This window comes from Manis pentadactyla, chromosome 11 (genome assembly GCF_030020395.1).
Source record: "Manis pentadactyla isolate mManPen7 chromosome 11, mManPen7.hap1, whole genome shotgun sequence".
NCBI lineage: Eukaryota > Metazoa > Chordata > Mammalia > Pholidota > Manidae > Manis > Manis pentadactyla.
The window spans coordinates 3523566-3543377 of NC_080029.1; the positions used below are offsets into that span (position 1 = coordinate 3523566).

Sequence of the window (19812 nt, forward strand, 5' to 3'; positions counted from 1 at the left end):
AGATGGCTCGGCTGAAAGTCAACCGTCCCCCTCCCCAGGTCAGCTTTGGTGTAGATGAGCGCCACGTAAGGCGACACCTTCAATACCCACAGCAAACGTTTCACGTAGTAAGTTTCTATTATGAGAAACTCAGAATTAGTAATAAGGCGGCAGTACCTGTGGCTATTTGTTCTATGAACATTAACAAGGCCCTTAATTTGACAGCACTTACAAGCTTTCTTTTTTGGTTAATTAAGATTTTTAAAGTTTTTTAAATGTGAAAATGACTATTAAAAATTACCTATATTTACAGTTCAGTCACACATTTATTTAATGTCAGTATACAGAGGCCAACCCCAAGCACTTCAGCATTATCGAGTAGGTAGTGAGTCTCTACCTTCGAGAGTGAGTGACAACTTAAAAACCAAAGCAGCAAACAAACACGGTTTTCTTAAAAGTATAAGTTGACAATACTGATAATTAAAGCTTCATATTGCAACAGCTAAGAACTTTAATTTATCAACATTTCATGTTAGGAAGGCTCTTTGTGAAATTTATTCAAGCTGTCAAGAATTTAGATGAAAATGTGAAAAAAAGGAAATATGTATGAATTTTACTTTTGATTTTCACTGAAGGTAAATATTCATACAACTTTATACAGTGTCACCTAACATAGCAATCTTTAATAAACTTAAGTATACAGAAATCAAAAATGGAGAAAGTTCTTCTTTTACACTTTAAAATCAAGAAACAGCAATTTAACTATGACACAAAGTTCATGTAACAGATGCAGGGATGAACAGAAAGTCAATACCAGTGGGACGGTTTCTCTCTCCCGGAGGAGCATTTTCATGTAGGTTTGAACTTGGGGTCTCTGTTTCAAAGGGCACAGCTGAATACAAGTGCTTGTTAATGTGACTGGACTTCACCTTCCAGGCTGCAGGCTGCTCTCACTGGCCATGCCCGGGTCATGGGGCTGAGCCCCTTGGCGACCCAAAGCAGCCCAAGGGGAGGGCCTTGCGGACTATTCCCTGCTGTGCGCCCCAGGCAGCAGACATCTCCAGGTGACTTTTCAGGCCCACACACGGCCGCAGAGGTTCCCTGCCGAGGGGAACCCCAACAGTGGACACCCCCAGCACAATGGGACTGCCAGTCAGAGGCGACTGCTTCCCCTTGTTCACCTATGCGTGGCGGCCACCACAGGTCGCCCTCCCACGCAGAACGGGAAGCTGCGCTCCGTGCGTCTCTTCTGGAAAATCAGCAATTGAGCCCCGCTGCTAGCCCTTCCTCGACAGGGCTGCACAGCACGTGGCGCCTCCCTGACCCTTTCGCTTTTCCCCTCACACTTTGAGCTTCCTCGGCAAAGAAATAAACATCTCCCTCCAAGCACGAGACGATGAGCTTGTACCCAGGTGCAGACACCTGAGAAGTGGCTTCGCCAACTCAGTGCAAACACAATACTTGACGATTTCTTAAAAATTAAAGCTGCCCCACAGGAAGTAGAGGAATTGGGAAGAAATGGCTGCCTGGCTCTCTGCCAGGACTCGGATGTTAAGTGAGTGAAGCAGAACGCTGCACCGCACCTGGGGGCTGTGTACGTGCCGTGAAACTGGTGAAGCTTCAAAGCATTTTTGTTCCTCTTGGTTTCTGGGTGTCAGAGGCAATTAGTAGTCATTGTTATAGCTTATTTCTGTTTTTCAATGCCTCCATTTTTCTATCATAGGCCTTTAAGTCCCAAGCCAATGGCTCACAGAACACTTCAAAAATGCCAGAAGGTTCAATCAACACAAAGACAAAATTAAGATTCTTTACCACTATTTAAGTAAATTTAGAACCCAGCATTATGGGTTATTTTTAAAGAGTCTGCCTACTCCCTCTCACACATTTGCTTTTAGGAGAAGGCAAGGTTTTCCAAAGGCTTTCTTCTCCAGCCCTCTCAGGGGATTTTTAATTCCCCAGCCCCTGGACAACAGGAGGATCTCTGAGAAGGGCTGCAGCAGGGGCAGCTGGGGGCTTCAGGAACCTGCCTCACCAATGCCCAGCGGAAACCTGGCTTCTGGGGTTCCCAGTTTAAGAGAGGTGAGCCAGAGCAGGGCAGGCAGACAGGCCCCCGCCCCGCTGCGCCCCTGGGGGGGCTCTGGGCACACAGGGAGGCCCTTCTTGCTGGGAGGGAGCCGAGCTCTGGCTGTGCTTTTCTTACCTGTGTTTCAGCTCACAAGAGAAAAGTCACACTAACCAAATGGCCAGAGCCTCCTCTTCCCCAAACAGCTGTTTTATTCCAGAGGTTAAATTAGAAAACATATTCCTGTTCAGGATGTTTAAGCTGAAAAACTTTGCAAATTTCAATGAAGCTCAAAGTTTGGTGAGAAAATGACAGAAACGCTCCCCAGGTTCCCCCTGCACCTGAAATCGGGCCCCGCGCCCCCCCAACCAGGTCCACAAGGGCCCCCACTGAGGCGTGAATCCAGGGGAGGAGGGAGCCACCCCCTCCAGTGCCCTCTTCTCAAGATGCCGGCCACTTCAGTCCTGGTCTCGGAGAACGCCTTGCATTCTGTGCTCCTGCCTGCAGGAGAAGTGCTCTGCTGGCCGTCAAAGAAAGGGGGCAGGTGTCAGGGGCGCGGAGCACCGAGCAGGGTGTGGCGGGGCCAGGGGTCAGCCATGCAGCGTCCCCGGAACCTGACCTCCAGCAAGGGGCTCAGACAGGGCACCAGACAGATGTTGAGGACACACTCACCAGCAGAAACGGAAGAACAAGATTGTGACCAAGCCTCAGATTCCACTGTGTCATGATCGTCGTTTCTCAAGGCAGAGGGGCGAGTGGGGGGACACCACAGGCTTCTTCCCACTGGCACATTTCAGAGCCTGTTTTCAAGGACACAGTAATCCTCTCCTCTGGCCTCTGCCACCCCCTACAACCCCCACCACCAGACGGCCTCCTAGGTGAGTCGCCTGGCCACGGTCTGGCCTGACCCCCTGCTAGCTGAGCACGCTAGAGGGCTGGAGGATCCGCATGGCGCCTGTGGCTCCGGCGTGGGTCCCCAGGGCACGCATGTCCACAGCCAGGCCACTGCTGGCACCAGGGTCGAAAGGCTGCAGTAAGCTTCCCCATAAAGGCCACTTACCTCCGATCAGCCCCTCTTCACTTAGACCAAATACAAAGTCCTGAATTTTGAAACTGCATACTCAATGCCTCAGAAGCATTTGACACTGAATTTCCGAAACTTTGTAGGTACATATAATTGCATGTGGAGAAGTGATTACTAATCTCTCCACCCGACAGCCCAATTTAGCCTCCAAAGTTGAAACATCCACAAGGATGGCTGTCTTTGCCACCTTAGACTAGTTAACATTTAGGAACAAAGGACCATATCTTAACAATAAGAAGGACCAGAAGCAAAACCAGGCTGAGGTGCACCTGGAAGGCCACTATGGTTTTCACGTGGCAGGACACTGCGCCGGCTACCAGGTAACAGAAACCCACACACCAGGGAGCACAATGGGTGCGGAGGGCATGCCCAGTGTGACGCGTGCGGGAGCAGGACGCAGACCCCAGCCTGGCCTGGCCTGCGGGGAGTGCTCAAGAGCGCGCAGAGCTGCTGCGGCCCCCTCACCGTGGTGCCGGTCTCCCAGCCTTCACTTCCCTGGATTGCATTCACTACTCAAACAAGGATAAACAATCAGTATCTATTTAATTACAAAGGTGTGCAAAATAGAAAAACAACCTAAATACCAAAATAAGTTAACAAACAATATAATCGTCAACTTGACATAAAATATATAGCGCAAAGAACCATCTCATCCACTGTGAAAACGAACTGGAAACTCCTCACCCAGATGGTAGGGATCTTAAGGAATGAGGGTCACACACTGCAGTTTCCCAGGGAACCGGGTCTCCTGCAGGGGTGTGAGCACACCGTGTCCTGAGCAGCCACTACCCAGGCTGCAGGGTGATGTGCTCCTGGTCCAGGGACACAGCCCACGGGACAGGTCAGCCTCAGTGTCCCAAGAATGATCCTGGAATCTTGACAGCCATCCAACAATAAGAAAAGGGGGCAAACCTGCTCTGGTGCTTCCCCTCTGGAGGGAGAACAGAACCCAGACCAGTGCCTTCAGGAAACGCTCGCAGTGGCGTCAATGAGCCTTCACAAAGCAAAGCTGAGGGTCTGCCTGGGGCCTGCAGCCATGTGCCTTTTTGACCAAACGAAAAAAAACAAAAACACCCACAAAAAACAAAAGAAAACAAAACCTCTTTTCCCTTGTTGGAAAAAAAACATAAAGCGCATTTGACATAAAGATCTTGGCTTCTGTGGCGAGAGGCACTTCACAACAGCAGGTGGCGCCCCCAGCCTGCAGCTCGTTAGCTGTCTAGGCTCTGAGGACTGTGGCATTTTATGGAGTGCACCGAATCTCAATCAGAGTGCTACAAACTGCTTCTTTGAAAAAGATGTTTATTAAACAACTTTAATTGTCATAAAATGACTAAAATGGGTTTTAAAAATTAAGGCTCTTCTTTTTCTGTGGATTGCCAGAACAACGTGAAAAGAGTTATCAATCAACCCTGCTGAACGCTTTGTTCCTAAAGTTAAATTTCATAGATTCCTAAACATTTTATGATTAAGATAAAAAACTGGACTATAAATGACAATTAATGGCCGTCCATAGTGAGCACGCTCTGATCAGGTATACAATATTCTAACTGGGTAGTTAAGCAAAAATATTCCAGTTGAAGCAGAAATTTTAATTTCATTATTTTAAAGTCATTTCCCACACTGTCATGATTCTCCTAAAACTGAAGTTGTCTGATACAGGAACGCTAGCCTTGGGCTCTATATACTCCCAGGAGGGTGACTGACTGGCTGGCAATTAGTTTGATTATATTTTTTTAAATGTTCTAAGGTGAATTATCAAATGATTCAGAATTACATGGCATGCAGTATCCAAAATTATGGCTCTGATGCATTTAGACTTACATTAGGGTAAGAAGTGTCACTCACATTCATCGTACACCCCACCCCTCCCGTAGGAAAGCGTCACTGCCTACTCAGGTTCTGGCGCAGCATCAAGGATTAAAACTTACCACTTTACCAGGCCTTCCCCATGTGCAAATAAATCCCTCCTGACAAGCAGTGACTATACAGTCTTCAAGAAAAATTAACACAGTCAGCCTTTCATGTGCTATCTTTTTACAGATGAGCGGCTCTAACAAGGGAACGTCTTCCATTCGTGGACACAGGGGTGTTCCCAGAGTTTTGGCGGGGTCCGTTCTCGTCTTAGTAACTAGGTTCAGTCTGTCGCTGCTCTTGCTAGAAATGTGCCCCATGCTGTGGTTCCGCTTGTGGTCCTTCTCATGGTGCCTGTCCTTCCGGTCGTGCAGTGAGAGCGTTGCGAATCTGCTGGCCCCAGAAGCAACGGCCCCATCCGCCACACTGCTCTTGCTGCTGGCACTGGACACGGCGGCATGGGGGAGGCTGTTGGACCGTGGCAGCGGAGGGGGCACAGAGTTGCCCGGGCTTGTGACACTGTTCCCAGTGCCCCCAGAAGGAGGACTTGTGGCATTCATGACATTTGTGTGTGTCCTTGCTCTCGAGAGGGGCTGGTGAGGGAAAAGGATGTCTTCCGTTAGGTCCCACAGGCAGAGCTGCGTATCCTGGCCCACGGAGCCGAATCGGTACGTAACACTGACGGGGCGGCTCTCTGTAGAGTTCCGTTTGGAGAGCCTGGATTGTGTGCTATTTGCTCGATCTCTGCCAAAGTGAAGAAGGTCTTGGAAGTCCTCGTCACTGCCACTAAACTCCATAGGGTCATTTTCTTCTACACTAGTGGTATAGGGATCAAATGCCACCACACTGACCCAGGACTTGTGCCCGTGGCCTCTAGCTATCACCCGGCGGTCTACAAAAGACCAGACTGTGACCAGGTCGTCCTCTCCGCCTGTCACAATGTACTTGCCGTCCGGGCTCCAGCACACGCACAGCAAGCCTCCAAAGTAGCTTTTCATGGTGCCGTGCAGCTCCACTGAGTCAAAGTTGAACACCCGCAGAAACCCGTCCTGGCTCACACACGCCAAGAACTTGCCATCTGGGGAGAAAGCAAACTCGTTGAGGGCCCCCTCGCCCACCGTCCACTTAAGGAGAGGGTTCCTTGTGGATTTGCTCTTGCAAGTGTGCACGGCAAAGCTCTCGCCCTGCTTCAGAAGCTGGTAGTGGGGGGCTGTGGTGCCACAAGTGTGCTCCACATTATACAAGTACATGTTCCCACTTGAATGGGCTACTAGGAAAAGGCTTTCCGAACCGGGAACCCATTTGACACAGGTTACTCGTGACTTGTCTATTAGTCTCTGTGAAGACAAAGGAGAACACGTTATCACAATGGAGAAGTTTTAAAGGTCTACTTTTCCAGCAAGAACACTTGTCTGCTTCTCAGAGAGAAGGGACGGATCCATCCAGGCACTCCACATTCTAGCCCGCAGTCAGCCAAGCCAGCGCAGCACATTTGGGCCCCTGTAGAATCACTTTCTAGAATTGCACTTGAGTATTAGGCCACTGGCTTTCAGAGGGAGTCAGTCACTCAACAAACACTGTTGAGAGCCTACTGTGTGCCAGACACTGTCCCAGGCGCTGGAACACACCGGTGAGGGGGACAGCCCTCGGGCACTGGTCGTTTCTCACGCCAGGAGTCTGACTGTGACTCACTGCACACACACACAGCAATCCCTCTCTGAGGCCCCTGAAAACTCTCGCGGTCCACACGGCCAGGAGAGCTACGTGTCCCAGGTTTCTCTGCATTTCCTCGACATGGTCAGTCCTGGGCCTACTGCTCTTGCCCCTCTGCTCTGGCTGCTCCAAGGTGGGGAGCCAGCGTGTAGCCACCGCCAGCAACACGTGGGGTGCCAATCCTCACTTCCTGGGCCCCCCTCAGCCCTGAGTTCACGGCACCTCTGTGCCCATATTCACTGTCCTGTGTACATTTTATAGGCAACGCCTGCAAGTCTTCTTGGGAGTAAGGTGTGTTTAAAGAGAGAAACAGAGGCCCATTCAGGAGTACGTGCCTAGCCCTGCCCCGGTACTCCAAGCGAATTTCTGGTCCACTAGCTGACTGTTTCTTTTAACGGGCAGAGATCAGGAGTCTTGCCTTTAAAACCAAAAGAACAAAAGGCCAGAAATAAAAGCCACCCAAGGGCTCAAGCATGTGTCCCTGCTTGCAGGCCTCCCTGAGGGGCGCTCTCACATGGTGGCTTCCATAAGGGGGCCCCCTTGCCAGGCTGCCTGGTCCCAAAGTCACATCACCAGAAACCATCTAGAGGTTGCCAGGACTCCTAAGTTCTCAGAAACTGCCACCCTCCAGGAACCAGGAGCCTCGGGTGCCCGACAGGCTCTGGGCGAGCGAGCGGTTACCACCTCCCGAACCAGCTGCGTCCCTGACTCAAGCCTCCTAGGGCCCTGCTGCTCATGGCTGCGGACCCACCAAGCAACAGGCACCTTTTGCCTAGTCGACTCCACACAGTGTGTCTGCTCTGGGGGCCTCATCTTTACAGCAAATCACAGAATATGAAAAACCTGTTTTCAGAGATTAATGGGCCATGTGTTACATAAAATTAGACCCCAGGAGGTAGGTGGCTGACAACTGACCCCTGCCAGGGAAGTCGGGAGGCCTGTCCTTGCAAAGCAAGCAGGGCCCAGGGCTCAGGGACTGGACTGCTTATTGCTCTAGCGTCACAGCCATAGGCTGGCACAGCTGACCCTCTTAAAATCAGCAGACGTGGCAAACTAGCCCTGGGAACAAAACCAACACTTCCATCTCAGGCTTCTCCCCTCCCCTGTCACACTTGCCTCTCATAGGCACTGACCCATGCCAGTGTCACGATCAAGGCTGAGCACTACCTGGGCACAGACTTCATTAGACATCGACTTCTTCTACAAGACGACAGTGGTGACTTACAAAGCCAGGTCAGGGCTTTTTGTTCCTGGGGGGCGCCTACTCCCACCCATCAGCTCTTGCTGTACCCACCAGGCCTAGGCTGCCCCAGCACCCCTCATTCCACAGAGGTGACTGGCCTGCTGGCCCAGTGTCTAAGAGTCACCACGGCTCACTCAGTAGTCTTGCCAGGTGGCTCCAAAAGCTAAGCCAGGCTGGGAGCATGTCCTTATCCCGCCAGCACTGCGGCTGTCCATTTCTGCACCTGATGTTTCACCACAAACTGAGCAAGTGTCAATTCTTCTGAGATAGCTCCACTGTCACTCTACCCTGTGGAAAATTTCAAGGATAGTCATAAAAACTTTTAGGGCTATGGTTAAGAGAAATTTTTATTTTTGGCTTAAAGAAACAGAACAAAAATAATTCCTAAAGAATTAAAAATTGTAATATTGTCAAGTAAAAATAGTATTGCTCTACAACTGTGAGGTATGAAGATGAATAACCATAGCACCGTTATTAAAATAAATATTACTGGGTGGCAAAACACATTTGAAGACTTTATCCCACAGTCAGATGGTACACAGAGGCTACTGTTTAAGTACACACGTGGGAGTAACTTACGGATGGAACCTGAGCCCAGCCAGCTGCTGTGTCCCCATGGGGCACCTAGGCAGATGCTGCAGCCACATCCTTGGGCACACAAGTTTAAGCAACTGCAAACCAAAATCAAGGACAGGACCATGACTCCAACTCTGCCGTGGAAAGGGTTTCTCACTCGTTCCACACCACTGGTTCTCCCCACCAGAGCACGTGCTCAAGCGTGGGGAAAGAGCCTGCTGCATCTGGGCGTACCAGGGTCTTCCCATGTTTGGGGCACAAGGCAGGCGCAGCAAGACGGCAGTGCTAACTCCCTACCTGAGGGTCCATCTGCGCGCCAGGCACTGGGCAAAAGGCTCTGCACACATGCTCTTTAATCCTCAGAATCACCCTGCAACATAAGCTTTTGTTTTTTTTAAATAGTGATACATTCCTAGTTCATATAAAAGCATACAGCAGAAAGCCTTCACCCATGTCCCCAACTTTGTTCCAGATCCCTTGTCCCCCGAGTCACTGTTACCAGCTTCTTGTTTGTCTCTCCACCGTGTCTGTGTACAGACAAGGCAATTCGGATACAGATTCATCCACCCTCCTGTTTTTGCCCAACAAAGAGCGAGTGTGCCCTGTTTGCACCCCTGCTTCCTCCTCAAGTAATCCCCTTGTACGTCTGCCTGGACTAGCACAAAGACCGCCTTCTCATTCTTTGCTAACACTGCAGAGTATTCGATTCTACTCATATGTTGTTGTTTATCTGATAAGTCCCCATTGACGGACATTACATATTATGTCCATCATACAATGGACATTCATTTATGCAGCAATGAATAACCTTGTACATATGGAGTTTCCACATGTATGAATAGACCTGCAGGATACATTCCCAGTGGAACAGCTGGATCAAAAGGTATATACATTTATAACCTTCACAGAAATTGCAAAATTACCTCCCATGTAAGATACAGCACTTTATATTCCCATGAGGAATGTACTTAAGATGCCCGTTTCCCCACAGGAAGGTAGATGTGATCGCTGTATTACCCACCAGGAAACAGAGGCTGAGCACCAAGAAACTTGCGTGAAGTCCCAGGCACTCATCCATCGTTCACATACTCGTGGTCTCATTCATTCATTGTTCTTTCACTCTTACTGCATGTGTACCATGTGCATACCAGGCACCAATACAGCCCTGACTAAAACAGACATCCCTTCTCGCACAGAATGTATATTCAGGTGGAATGGGCAGAGCGTGGAACTTGTAAGACTTGACAGTAAGAAGAGCAAAGGAGAAAAAAATGGAACTAGGGAGAGAAGACAAAGTGCTGGGGAAGGGCACTACCGTGACTTGGATCTCAACAGGAGGGCCCAGAAAGGCTTTCCCTGGGTCAGGCCTAGCTGAGCAAAAACTGCCAGCAGCAGACAGCAGGCCAGGAGGATGTGAGGAAGGGCGTCCTCACAGAGGGAATAGCAGCTGCTTGCAAGGGCACTGCGGTGGGAATGAAGCACTGGGCAGCCTGGGGCAGCATCAACCTATGCCAGGGCCGCTCAGCACGCTCTCCACCCAGGCCCGGCCTACCTCGGACCCCAAGGCCAGGGTGAGAGGCATGACTCTAGGGCTAGCTAGTACAAATCACTGCATTTAAACTGCTCTACTTATTATTTGGTTTGGGTTTGAATAAAAGGAAGGTAACAGAAAACATTTTACTTCAGTCTTTCATATTATGAAACAGAAACACCTGGAACATTTTATTCAGTAAATATAAGGAATGTGGCCCAGTGTCCGCACCAGAAGGGTGTATTTCTGTTTTAGAAAATGTCTACAAAAAGTAAAGAATATAGTTAGTGCTCAGTGTTAAGGAATGGGACTTCCCTGTTGGGCCTGAATTCTTCACTCACAGAAGGGCCCCGATTGCTATGAGTATGCTGAGAAAACAACCTCAGCAAGCCCTGGTCCTGCTGAGGAGCTCTGGGGAGAGCTGGGGCCTGGAGGCTGAGAGGCGGGGCATTAAGCACCCATGCTGGGTCGGGGGCAGCCAAACCAAGGCTTTGGAAAGAACAGTCCCGGCAGATCTGAGGACGAGGCAGCACCTGTTTTGGCTGGAGCACCCAAGAAGGGCAAGGGAATTAGGTCTGGAAGTGTGAGCTGGGAATCAGGGCTGTAAAAGCCTAGGTTAAGGGGCTTGGCCTGTGACCTTGAAGCCCTGTGCTGCCCAAACCCACAGACCCGAGAGCTTGAAATGTGACTGGTCTGAAGTGAGACATGCTGTAGTGTAAAATACACAATGGGTTCTGAAGACATGGAAGAGTATGGAAATGATCTCATTCATAATTTCTATATTGCTTATATGTGAAATATTTTGGATATATCAGATAAAACTTAATTTCACCTTTACTTATGTAACATGGCCCTTAGAACATTTGGAATTGCACACATGGCGCTCACTCTATTTCTCTGGCAGTGCTGCTGCAGACAGTGAGGGCACGAAGGTTCCTGAAAAGGGAAGTGAAATCCCCACAGCAGGTACAGATGGGAAGATGGCACGCGCTGGGAAGGAACCAGTCATAAGTAACCAGAGGCTCTGACAGCTGCCCACAGACAAAAAGGTCGTAAGCTTGACCTGCGGCAGCGAGGAAGGATGGACTGCGTCACGATGGATTAGGCTGGGTGGGGAGGCAGTGTGATAAACGGGGCGTGGGGAGACTTCTGGGCTCTGAGCTACAGTGACTGGAAAGGTGGTGACAGAAAATGATGGATGGGGGAGGAACTCAAGGGTCCTCATACAGTGGGCAGCTAGTGACAAGCACCAGGGAAGACAAATCAGGTATGAACAATGAGAGCCAGATGTGTGACATCCTAGGGTATCCAAGGAAGTAGAGCAAGAGGAGGAGAGTGTGAAACTCTGGGAAAACCTACTTAGAGGGAGGATAAAAACCAGGAAAGCAGGGAAAGCAGAGAAAAAGCCCCAGGAGCCCCGTGAGGAGAGGAAGGAGCCGGTGCTCAGTGAGCGGCCCAGCGGGCCTGGAGCTCTGCCTAGGATCCCCTTCTCCCTCCTCGGGGGACAGGGCCTTGGAGGTGGGCTGTTAACAGACCTGGGAGACGAGGCTTAGGGAGGGAGAGGAAGGCTTCTGTAGGAGGATGCAGGGAGCAGATCCGGGGTGCCAGGGAGAGGCATGGGGAGGGGTCACGGGGAAGAAAGGCCCTGTCCCCTTCCTCGCGAGCGGAGAGGAGAGTTGAGAGGAACACTGGCAGGCAGCCGCCTGGACTCTGGTTTGAGAGTGAGTCGCATTCCCAGCAGACAGCACAGCGGGGACAAGGCGGCGGTACCGGCAGGTGTTCGGGAGGAGTCGGGTAGGCAGGGAAGAAGCAGCTCCAACAGTCTGTGAGGCTGTCTGGCACAGCCACTGGGCATTCCATTACAGAGTCCAATTCCAGAATGTTCCAAGGCCTATTTTTATAATCGTTTTCGTAAAAACCAACACCAAAGTCCAGATAGCAATATGCCATTTCTGTGTGCGAAGACACCTGCCTTGGGAGGCGGCTCCCACACTCGGTATCCTTGCCCAGAACTCACCCGCGAAGCCCACATTCCCGTTCTGAATGCCAGAAAAATGGTCTTCTTTCTGATTTTAATCCAAGGACAGTCAAACACCAGAACGACCATCATTAATGGCACCAGCAGACAAGATTTCCTAACTATACTAAATTAGTTAAAAGGAAGCAAGAACAAAAATACATCTGGTAACCACATTACAAAGGCATTGCTAGAATGAAGCTTTCTGAAGCAGTTCTTTTTTTCTTTACTACTGTTGACATAACAAGCAGGAACGTTTATTTTGCATTATTTTACAATGCAGACACTAATTTATAACAAAAACACTAAAACAGTTCTAAAACCACAGCAGCTGCTGGAAAGGCCATAATGCAGCCACAAGCAAAAATGGCAACTAAGGGCTTTGATAATGTAAACACATTTAAAGAGAGCTGCCTCCCTCAGGAAGTATTAGCAAAGGGTATTCCAAAGCCGTGTGAAAGAGGATCAGATGTCATCTTTATCAACGTCAAAACCCAAAGGAGTAGTTCATCATGTACTCACTTCCTTCCTTTGATTAAAAAAAGCAACAAAAACAAAACCACTCTCGCTCCTGAACCAGACGGAACAGGCCAAGGTGAGCCTCCCTCAGCCCGACTTGCGAGCACGGAGCCCAGGAGGAGCCTGTGGCTGGTGGCATGAGTCAAGCTGGGCCTTCTTGCCACCCAGGAGGCAGGGCCAGGCACATGGGCGCCCCAGTGGGGCTTGCCCTGTCCAGCGTGTGGGCCCTGGCCCTGAAGCCTGGGCAGAGCTGAAGGTCAGGCAGAGGATCTCAGTACGTGCCAGTAATAAGAGGCAACGATGACAGCTTCTTGTGGATTTTATATCTTACTCAACAATCAAAACATACTTGAAAATCCTTTCAAGTTACTATTACATGGATACAACCCTGAAATAATTAGGATTTTTACAAAGACGAACAAGGCTGAGTTCATCATCATATAGAAATTGGCCTAGTTCAATTCCTCCTTCCCAGCACACCGTGACCACTGGAAATAAAAAGTGAGTTCCTCGCCCCTTTGGGGTACCTTCCCAGGCTGACCACTGACCGGGGGGACGGTCCTTTCAGGATCTCACATGCAGGCTCCCTGCTCTGGAGCTTATCGGATGTGCCAAAATTCTCTCAGCAGAGGCCCATCAGACACTTAAAGGAATAATATGTGCAGAATGCTACAGAAACCTAAACTCTACATGATCGGAGAAAGCAGAGACCGGGGATGTGAGGCCACCACCCCGCAGGGAGACTAGAAAGGCCCAGGTACTTCCCTTCCTCCTGCGCTGGAGCAGGTGCAGCAGGCAGGGGCCCAGTGGGACTGGGACACCCTGGGAAGCGAGGAGAGAAGTGCTCCCCTCTGCTAACTAACCTCGTGGGATTGAGGCCTACTAGGAGGTGAAGGTTGTTGGCACCTCCAGTGGAAGGTGGGAATCTAACAGTCTCACCTCATTAAAAAAAAATTAAAATTACAAAGACAATAAAGTTGACAGTGAGCACTGGGATTTATAGGTGATGTTTTCCCATTTTTATAATTCTCTATGTTCCAATTTTTCTATAAAGAAGCATTTAAAGTTCTTAAAATTTTTTAATTAATGGGAAAAAAAGCCACCTTCTAAGATACACTTGATTCCCAGATAGAAATTTCCATCTCTTTTTAATCTCAGGTAGATTTCTGGAACTTTTAATTCCATTCTATCCACCCACCCATATAAACATTTAATGTATTTTCAAATACCAGGAACCTCTAGAAAGGAGGTAACGGTTAAAATAGCCAATCCAAGGTGGTGTGCACACGTGCACAGCTGGGAGAAGTGCTCTGGGGACACCGCACTGCCATGATGAGCAGTCCCCTATCCCCTGCCTCACACAGGTCCCCTCTCTGCCTAGGGTGCCCTCTTCCTACTTCTTATCCTGGAAAATAACTTGTTTCTGTCTAAAAACCGCTGGTACTTTTCCTCTCAAGAAGGCTTTCCTTCCAACCCCTGAAGAAAGAAGCCCGCTGGAGTTGCCGTCTCCCCAGACCGTCCTGAGCAGTCACCAGGGCTGGTCCTCCGGGCCTCTGACAAATGCCTCACCCCTACTACACCTGCCAGCGGGCACTGTTCTTACCGCTCTCCAGCTGAGGAAGGAGGGCAAAGGAAGAGACCCACATCCTGCGAGCAGGAGCGGCAGGGCCAGTATCTGAACCCCAGGCACTGGTGTCAAGGATCTGCGTTCTTACCACCTGGCCGAGTCTGTGAATTTCAGGGTAACGAACTCACGCTGCACGGGGTCCTCGGGGCACTAATTCGGACCTGGTCCTTGGCACTCTGCCTGCTCTCACTAGGTTTTCTCCACAGACCTTTCATCTAGTCTCAGGGATGAAACAGGACTGATGACTTCCAAATTTTTACCTCCACTTTTGGGCTCCAGATCCATGTATTCAATCACCTGCTGGCCTGTCGAGCTTACAGGTACAGAGTGGAGCTCTGACCCTTCCCTCTGTTCCCAGCTCTGCTCCTGCTCCGTCTCACCCAGCAGAGTAAGTGACAGCCAGAATCCAAGCTTCATTCAGCCCTCTCTGGGTCTGTCTCCAAGCAGCAGCCGGGCTCTGGTGTGAAGACACCAACCTGCCTGGTGCTGCTCCCTTCCACGGTGTCCCGCAACGCAGGCAAAGAAGCAAACCTGAGCCAGGCCCTCAGTGGCATGGCCTGCAATGTCAAGCCCCCGCTCCATCCTTCCTCCCCAGACACGCCGTCCTCTGGGCCTCCTGTTCCAGGGTCTGCCCAAGGGCCTGTGGCGGCTCTCCCGTGGGAACGCTCTGTCTCCGGGTCCTTACCCAGCCGGCTCCTTCTCCTGCAAGGCTCAGCTTACAGCACACCACTTCTCTGAGCCGTTCTCCCCTCCCCGTTAGAGCCGCCTGGCCTCCGTGTTCCTCTCAGGGCACTGCGCTCTCTTGCGCTCCCTCAGGCCTTGCTGTCTCCTCTTACATCACAAGTCACCATCTGCTGTGAGTGTGAGGGGGTGGTGCTATGGCTTATGCCCACCCCCCCGCCTTTCTCTCTGAGAGGGGTAACGGCAGGGCAGGTGTTACCTGCCGCTGCAGATCCAGTGCAGGGCACGTGGCAGGTAGTCAAGGTCCATCAAATGAATGAAAACATGGGCACAACTCTAATTTAAGCCCTCAGCTCTCACCTGGACAGTTACTAGAGCCTCCTCACTGGTCTTGCTACCTCCATTCTCTCTTCATTCCAATCCACCTTCCACAAGGGCTGACAAGAGTTCTAAAAAAACACATTTGATCTGTCACTCCCTTGATGAAAAGCCCACACATTCCCCCACAGCCTCCAGTGTCACATCCAAATTTATTAGCACGTCATGAAAGGGCTTTTATAATCTGGCTCCAATTATCTGTCCGGCTCTGACTCTTGCCACTCCAAAGGCCACATGCAGTGATTTGACCACCACTGGTTCCTCCACAAGCCATGTTGTTTTTCTCCAGCTCTGAAGACTTTTCTTACCCTCCTCCGACTCCTATGCATCTTTCAAGGCCCAGATCAAATGCCACCTTCTGGAAACCTTCAAAACCTTCTCAAACTTCCTTCACTGAACTTTTGTTGTTACTTCAAGATACTTCACACAAACTAAAGAATGAGGTTAACAGGTATCCCCTAGTACTCTGTCCATAACACTGTGCTAAGACACACACCAGTGGCCTGTGTACCCATCCTACTACACGTGAGCTCCTGGGAAGACAAAGGCCACCCATATGGCAACCATACATATGGGGCTTACAGTCTATGATCAGTAGGGCTTGTGGAATTCATTTCTAGTTCCAATTCAATCATCAACTTGCTAACTGACTGGACAATTCACTTACCTTCTCTTTTACTATTTCCTCATCTGTAAAATGGGAACAGTTGCCTCCCTTCCCATGCAGAAGATACACAAAAAACACCCAGAAACCTCTAAAACTCCTACCAATGCAAAGCATGGTGAGACAACTGCTTCAACGACCATCCCCGGCACTGAGAGGCAAACCTCTGGGGACCCTTGCTCTGAAAGGTCCTGACTGATCTGATGAAAATGGTACCTACACAGCCAAAGAATCCTCACTGGGAAGAGCAACCAATTTCAGCCTCAAGCGTAAATGCCAATTGGTATAAAGCATACACAGTCATAGCCTTTTCAACAGCCATTTTTCAAATAAAATGTAAAAAGAGTGAGATAACTCATGCTCAAATCATTAAGAGTAAGGAGTTGTTTTCTCGCCTCCAGCTCCCAGCTGCCCAGAGTGAGGGATGCGTCCCAGGGCTGTTGGGACCTGCGGTCTCAGACTCCTGCCCTCCCCCAGGGACGACACACAAACCCTTCTTGTTCTCTAAGAGGCATTCTGTGCCATCCTCTGAGCCACAGTAGCCTCCCGATCTTGTTTACCAACAGCCCTTTGCATGGTTCTAATCCCTTCCCCCTCAGTAACACATCCAGCCTCACCTAAACACAAACAAAACTACACAGTGACTCCAAATTCACAATTTCTATTAAAAGTGCAGAGAAGGCTATTTTTTTGCCCCACCCCACCAAATCATCCAGCTACTTAGAAATTACTTTCTCAGGTGATATTAATAAACATTAATAAAACATCTAGGTAAACAGAATACTTTTCTGCTTTAAGATTTTTTTTTAACAGAAAATGGGATTAAATACTTCTCCTCTATAGTTTGTCAATCCGGGTGGCAAGTTTTGTTTCCAGTCCACCCAGGCGAAACTAGAAGAGAAGGCATGGTTCCAAAGACTTGCCCAAGCCCACTGGCAGTGTCAAACAGGCGCACCTTGGATGGCCACTGGACATGAATGGAGAGCATATACTGCAATGAATGCAAAAGGATCAGAACTTTAACAATGATCTGTCAAGTTGAATATACTTGCCCAAACAAAACTATTTCTTAAAAACCAGAATATAAAATGCCCTCTGTTCCAAATTAATGACATGAAAACCATGCAACAATGCAAAACCACTTGTCCTTCCTGAGAGGAGCCCATGTAACCTGACTCTTGTCACAACAGGGTTGAGTTCACAAGCAGAGACTGGAACGCAGGGCTTCTAAGTCAGCCAGCCTATCAAATCTTCCCCATTTGCTAGGAAAGTCATGCTGAAACAAAGAACATTTAATATGAAATGGTGTATTTGGGGCTGAAAGCTATTCCAATAGCTTTAATAAATACAGTCTATTTGGCAACTTCTCTCTGCCATGTCCAACACCTCTGACAAGTTCCTGAACAGCTATCTCAAGCGCCTTTCAGAATGAAACTGAAGATACTAGAAACCCCAGTACATACAAACTGGTGAAAACTGTGTCATGTGACCCAATTTTAAGCGCCAGGATTTCAAACTATGTCAAAGGTTATTTTACAACAAATATTTTCAAGAGAAAGAGAACTACTCCTTATCCAAATGTCTGTCAAACATACACACAAAACTTTAGCTGCAATTTAAGCAGCCTAAGGGACATACCAAGTTTTTTTGATCTGCATGAAATATTCTGGTGATTTGAACAAAGTCAGGAATTCTATATTTTCTTATTTAAGCTATAAATATCAAGCTATAATCTTGTCCCAATCTCCACTATAAAAGAGTTTTTAAGCACCACCTAGAGACACCTGAGCAAGCTCCATAAGAAATGCAAAAAAAACAATTACCCCAAGAAAGAACAGGTAAAAGTCAGTAAGTTAACTCAGCACATTAAACTTGGGTACCGGTAGGACAGCTGAGAGAATGAAAAATGGGCTTAGCTCAAAGTATAAAATAAGGCCCACTACCCTTGGTAGGAAAGGAGAAACTCTTAAAGGGATTCTTAACAGCTAAGACAGGATGCTACTTACTTCCTCATTAAATAGTTTGCTAGTTTCTTTTTTGATTGGGTCTATTAGCTGGACTTGGCCTGCGGAAAAGCCCACTAGGAGAGAGACACTTTCTGCTGTGGCTGTTAGGTGGTTGAAGTCATGACAAGTAGGCTGTGTTCCTTTGTATATCCTTTTATCTATTGGTTTACTCAAGTCAGCAGCCTGGAGGAGAAAGAGAAAAATACACACGGTAAACAGCACATTGAGATGAGAAATCTAAGTCATACTATTTTATACTCCTTTATGATGATGTTCAATCTTAAAAACAAAGGTATTTAAAGTATTCTTTTCAGTTTTTAGCATTTTATAAAAGCACTTTCACATACCTTAGCCAATCTGGTAATATCAGACTACCCATATTAAGTTATTACTGTTACTTTTGCAACATATTCTTCTTCAAATATGTGTAAAAAAGATTCCTGGACTTCAGGAGGGAAAAAATCCTCAAGCTACTAAATTCAGTATTTGCAAAATGTATTCCAAGCATTTTCTAACAGAGTAATTCTAACCACATAAAAGCTCAGCTTCCAAATATATCTACAGCCCCTAAGTTACCTGAAGGGCAGTGACTAAAAATGGGGTCCCCAGACCAGTGGTGGCAGAAGCAGCCCCTGGAAACTCGGGTGTACAAGTCCTCAAGCCCCTCCCCACTGCAGGTGACTCTGATGCCCACTGAGGTTTGGGAGCCACAGCCCACTGTCAGCAGGCGCTCCCTCACCAGCCACAGTCCCTCTGCTGCATAAGCTTTCAGGTAACTTGCACTTACAGTACATGCATTATCTTAATCCTTACAATGTTCCTTCAAAGGAGATAATTCCTCCATTTTGTGGATGAGAATATAAGTTTACAGAAGTTAAATAACTCAGCCAAGATCAACATACCTACCTAGTGAGTGGCAGGACTGGATGTGAAACCCAGGTCTGTTTGACCATAAAGGGGACAGGGAGGACATACACCCACACACCCCAGTGTCAAAAGCAAATGACTTCTGACTTGGGCTAAAAGGTATTTTTCAATGAATGTGCCTCTCCCTTTTAAAACAGGATTCTTTTCTTCATGAGAAATGTTCTGGGAAATCCCTCCCACTGTTGTGTTAAAATCACAGGGGCAGACAACTCTCGGTGCCGAGGATGTCCTTTAAAACAATTGCTGCAGCCCTGTGCGCGGATCCGGGGCTCACAGTTGCAGTCCTCTACTGCCATCCCCTGCAGTAGGTTCTGCCTTCCAAAGAGGACTGTGGAGCTGCACTGAGTACTCCAATGTTTCGTCTTTCAAGTAACAAATACAAATACTGATCAGAAAAGAGGGCTTCAAAATTACAAGCATCTTTGAGCACACCGAGCACCTGAGCATTTGGAAGTCTGCACCTGGTATTGCAGGGAAGCCCCAGGGCAAACGAAGGAAGATACTCCCAGTAGGGACTCTCCCGGCCTCACCTCCACTAAGATCGAAATGAGAATCTGTTCTCTCAACCTCAGGGGACTGTCTGTGGGATGAAATAAGAGAGTATATACATGAAAGAGCCATAAAAAGTGTAATATGAAGTACAATACAAAACAAAAGGAAGTCCCACTTGGAGCAGGCGGGAAAGGGGTCAGTGGAGAGGGAATCACGTGCTGCACAAGGGGGAGCTGTTCAGCGGAGGTCGAAGAGCGAGCCGCTCAGTCTGCAACAAGTGCCCAGCAAGCCGCAGGAGGGAAGTGGCTGCTGGGCTGGGCCCTAAAGGCAGGGAAGGAGAAGCCTAGCTAAGGGACCACAGCAAACTGTATCAGGACAAAGGAAGACATCCACAAAAGAAGACATATCTCAAAATATAAAATAAAATACACTAGCAGCTAGAGACAAAAATAAAATCTG

General features: G+C 48.6%; 1 protein-coding gene across 1 annotated transcript in view; it reads right to left on the reverse strand.

Moving 5' to 3' along the window:
* Window positions 1-715: 715 nt before the first annotated feature.
* The window catches only part of WDR20 (WD repeat domain 20), a 51043-nt gene continuing 31946 nt past the window's right edge, over window positions 716-19812 (reverse strand). Inside the window, 4 exon segments of the mRNA XM_036882054.2 lie at window positions 716-6316; window positions 15247-15287; window positions 15290-15335; window positions 17935-18117. Coding sequence (XP_036737949.2) covers window positions 5039-6316; window positions 15247-15287; window positions 15290-15335; window positions 17935-18117 — 1548 coding nt within the window. The 3' untranslated portion in view covers window positions 716-5038.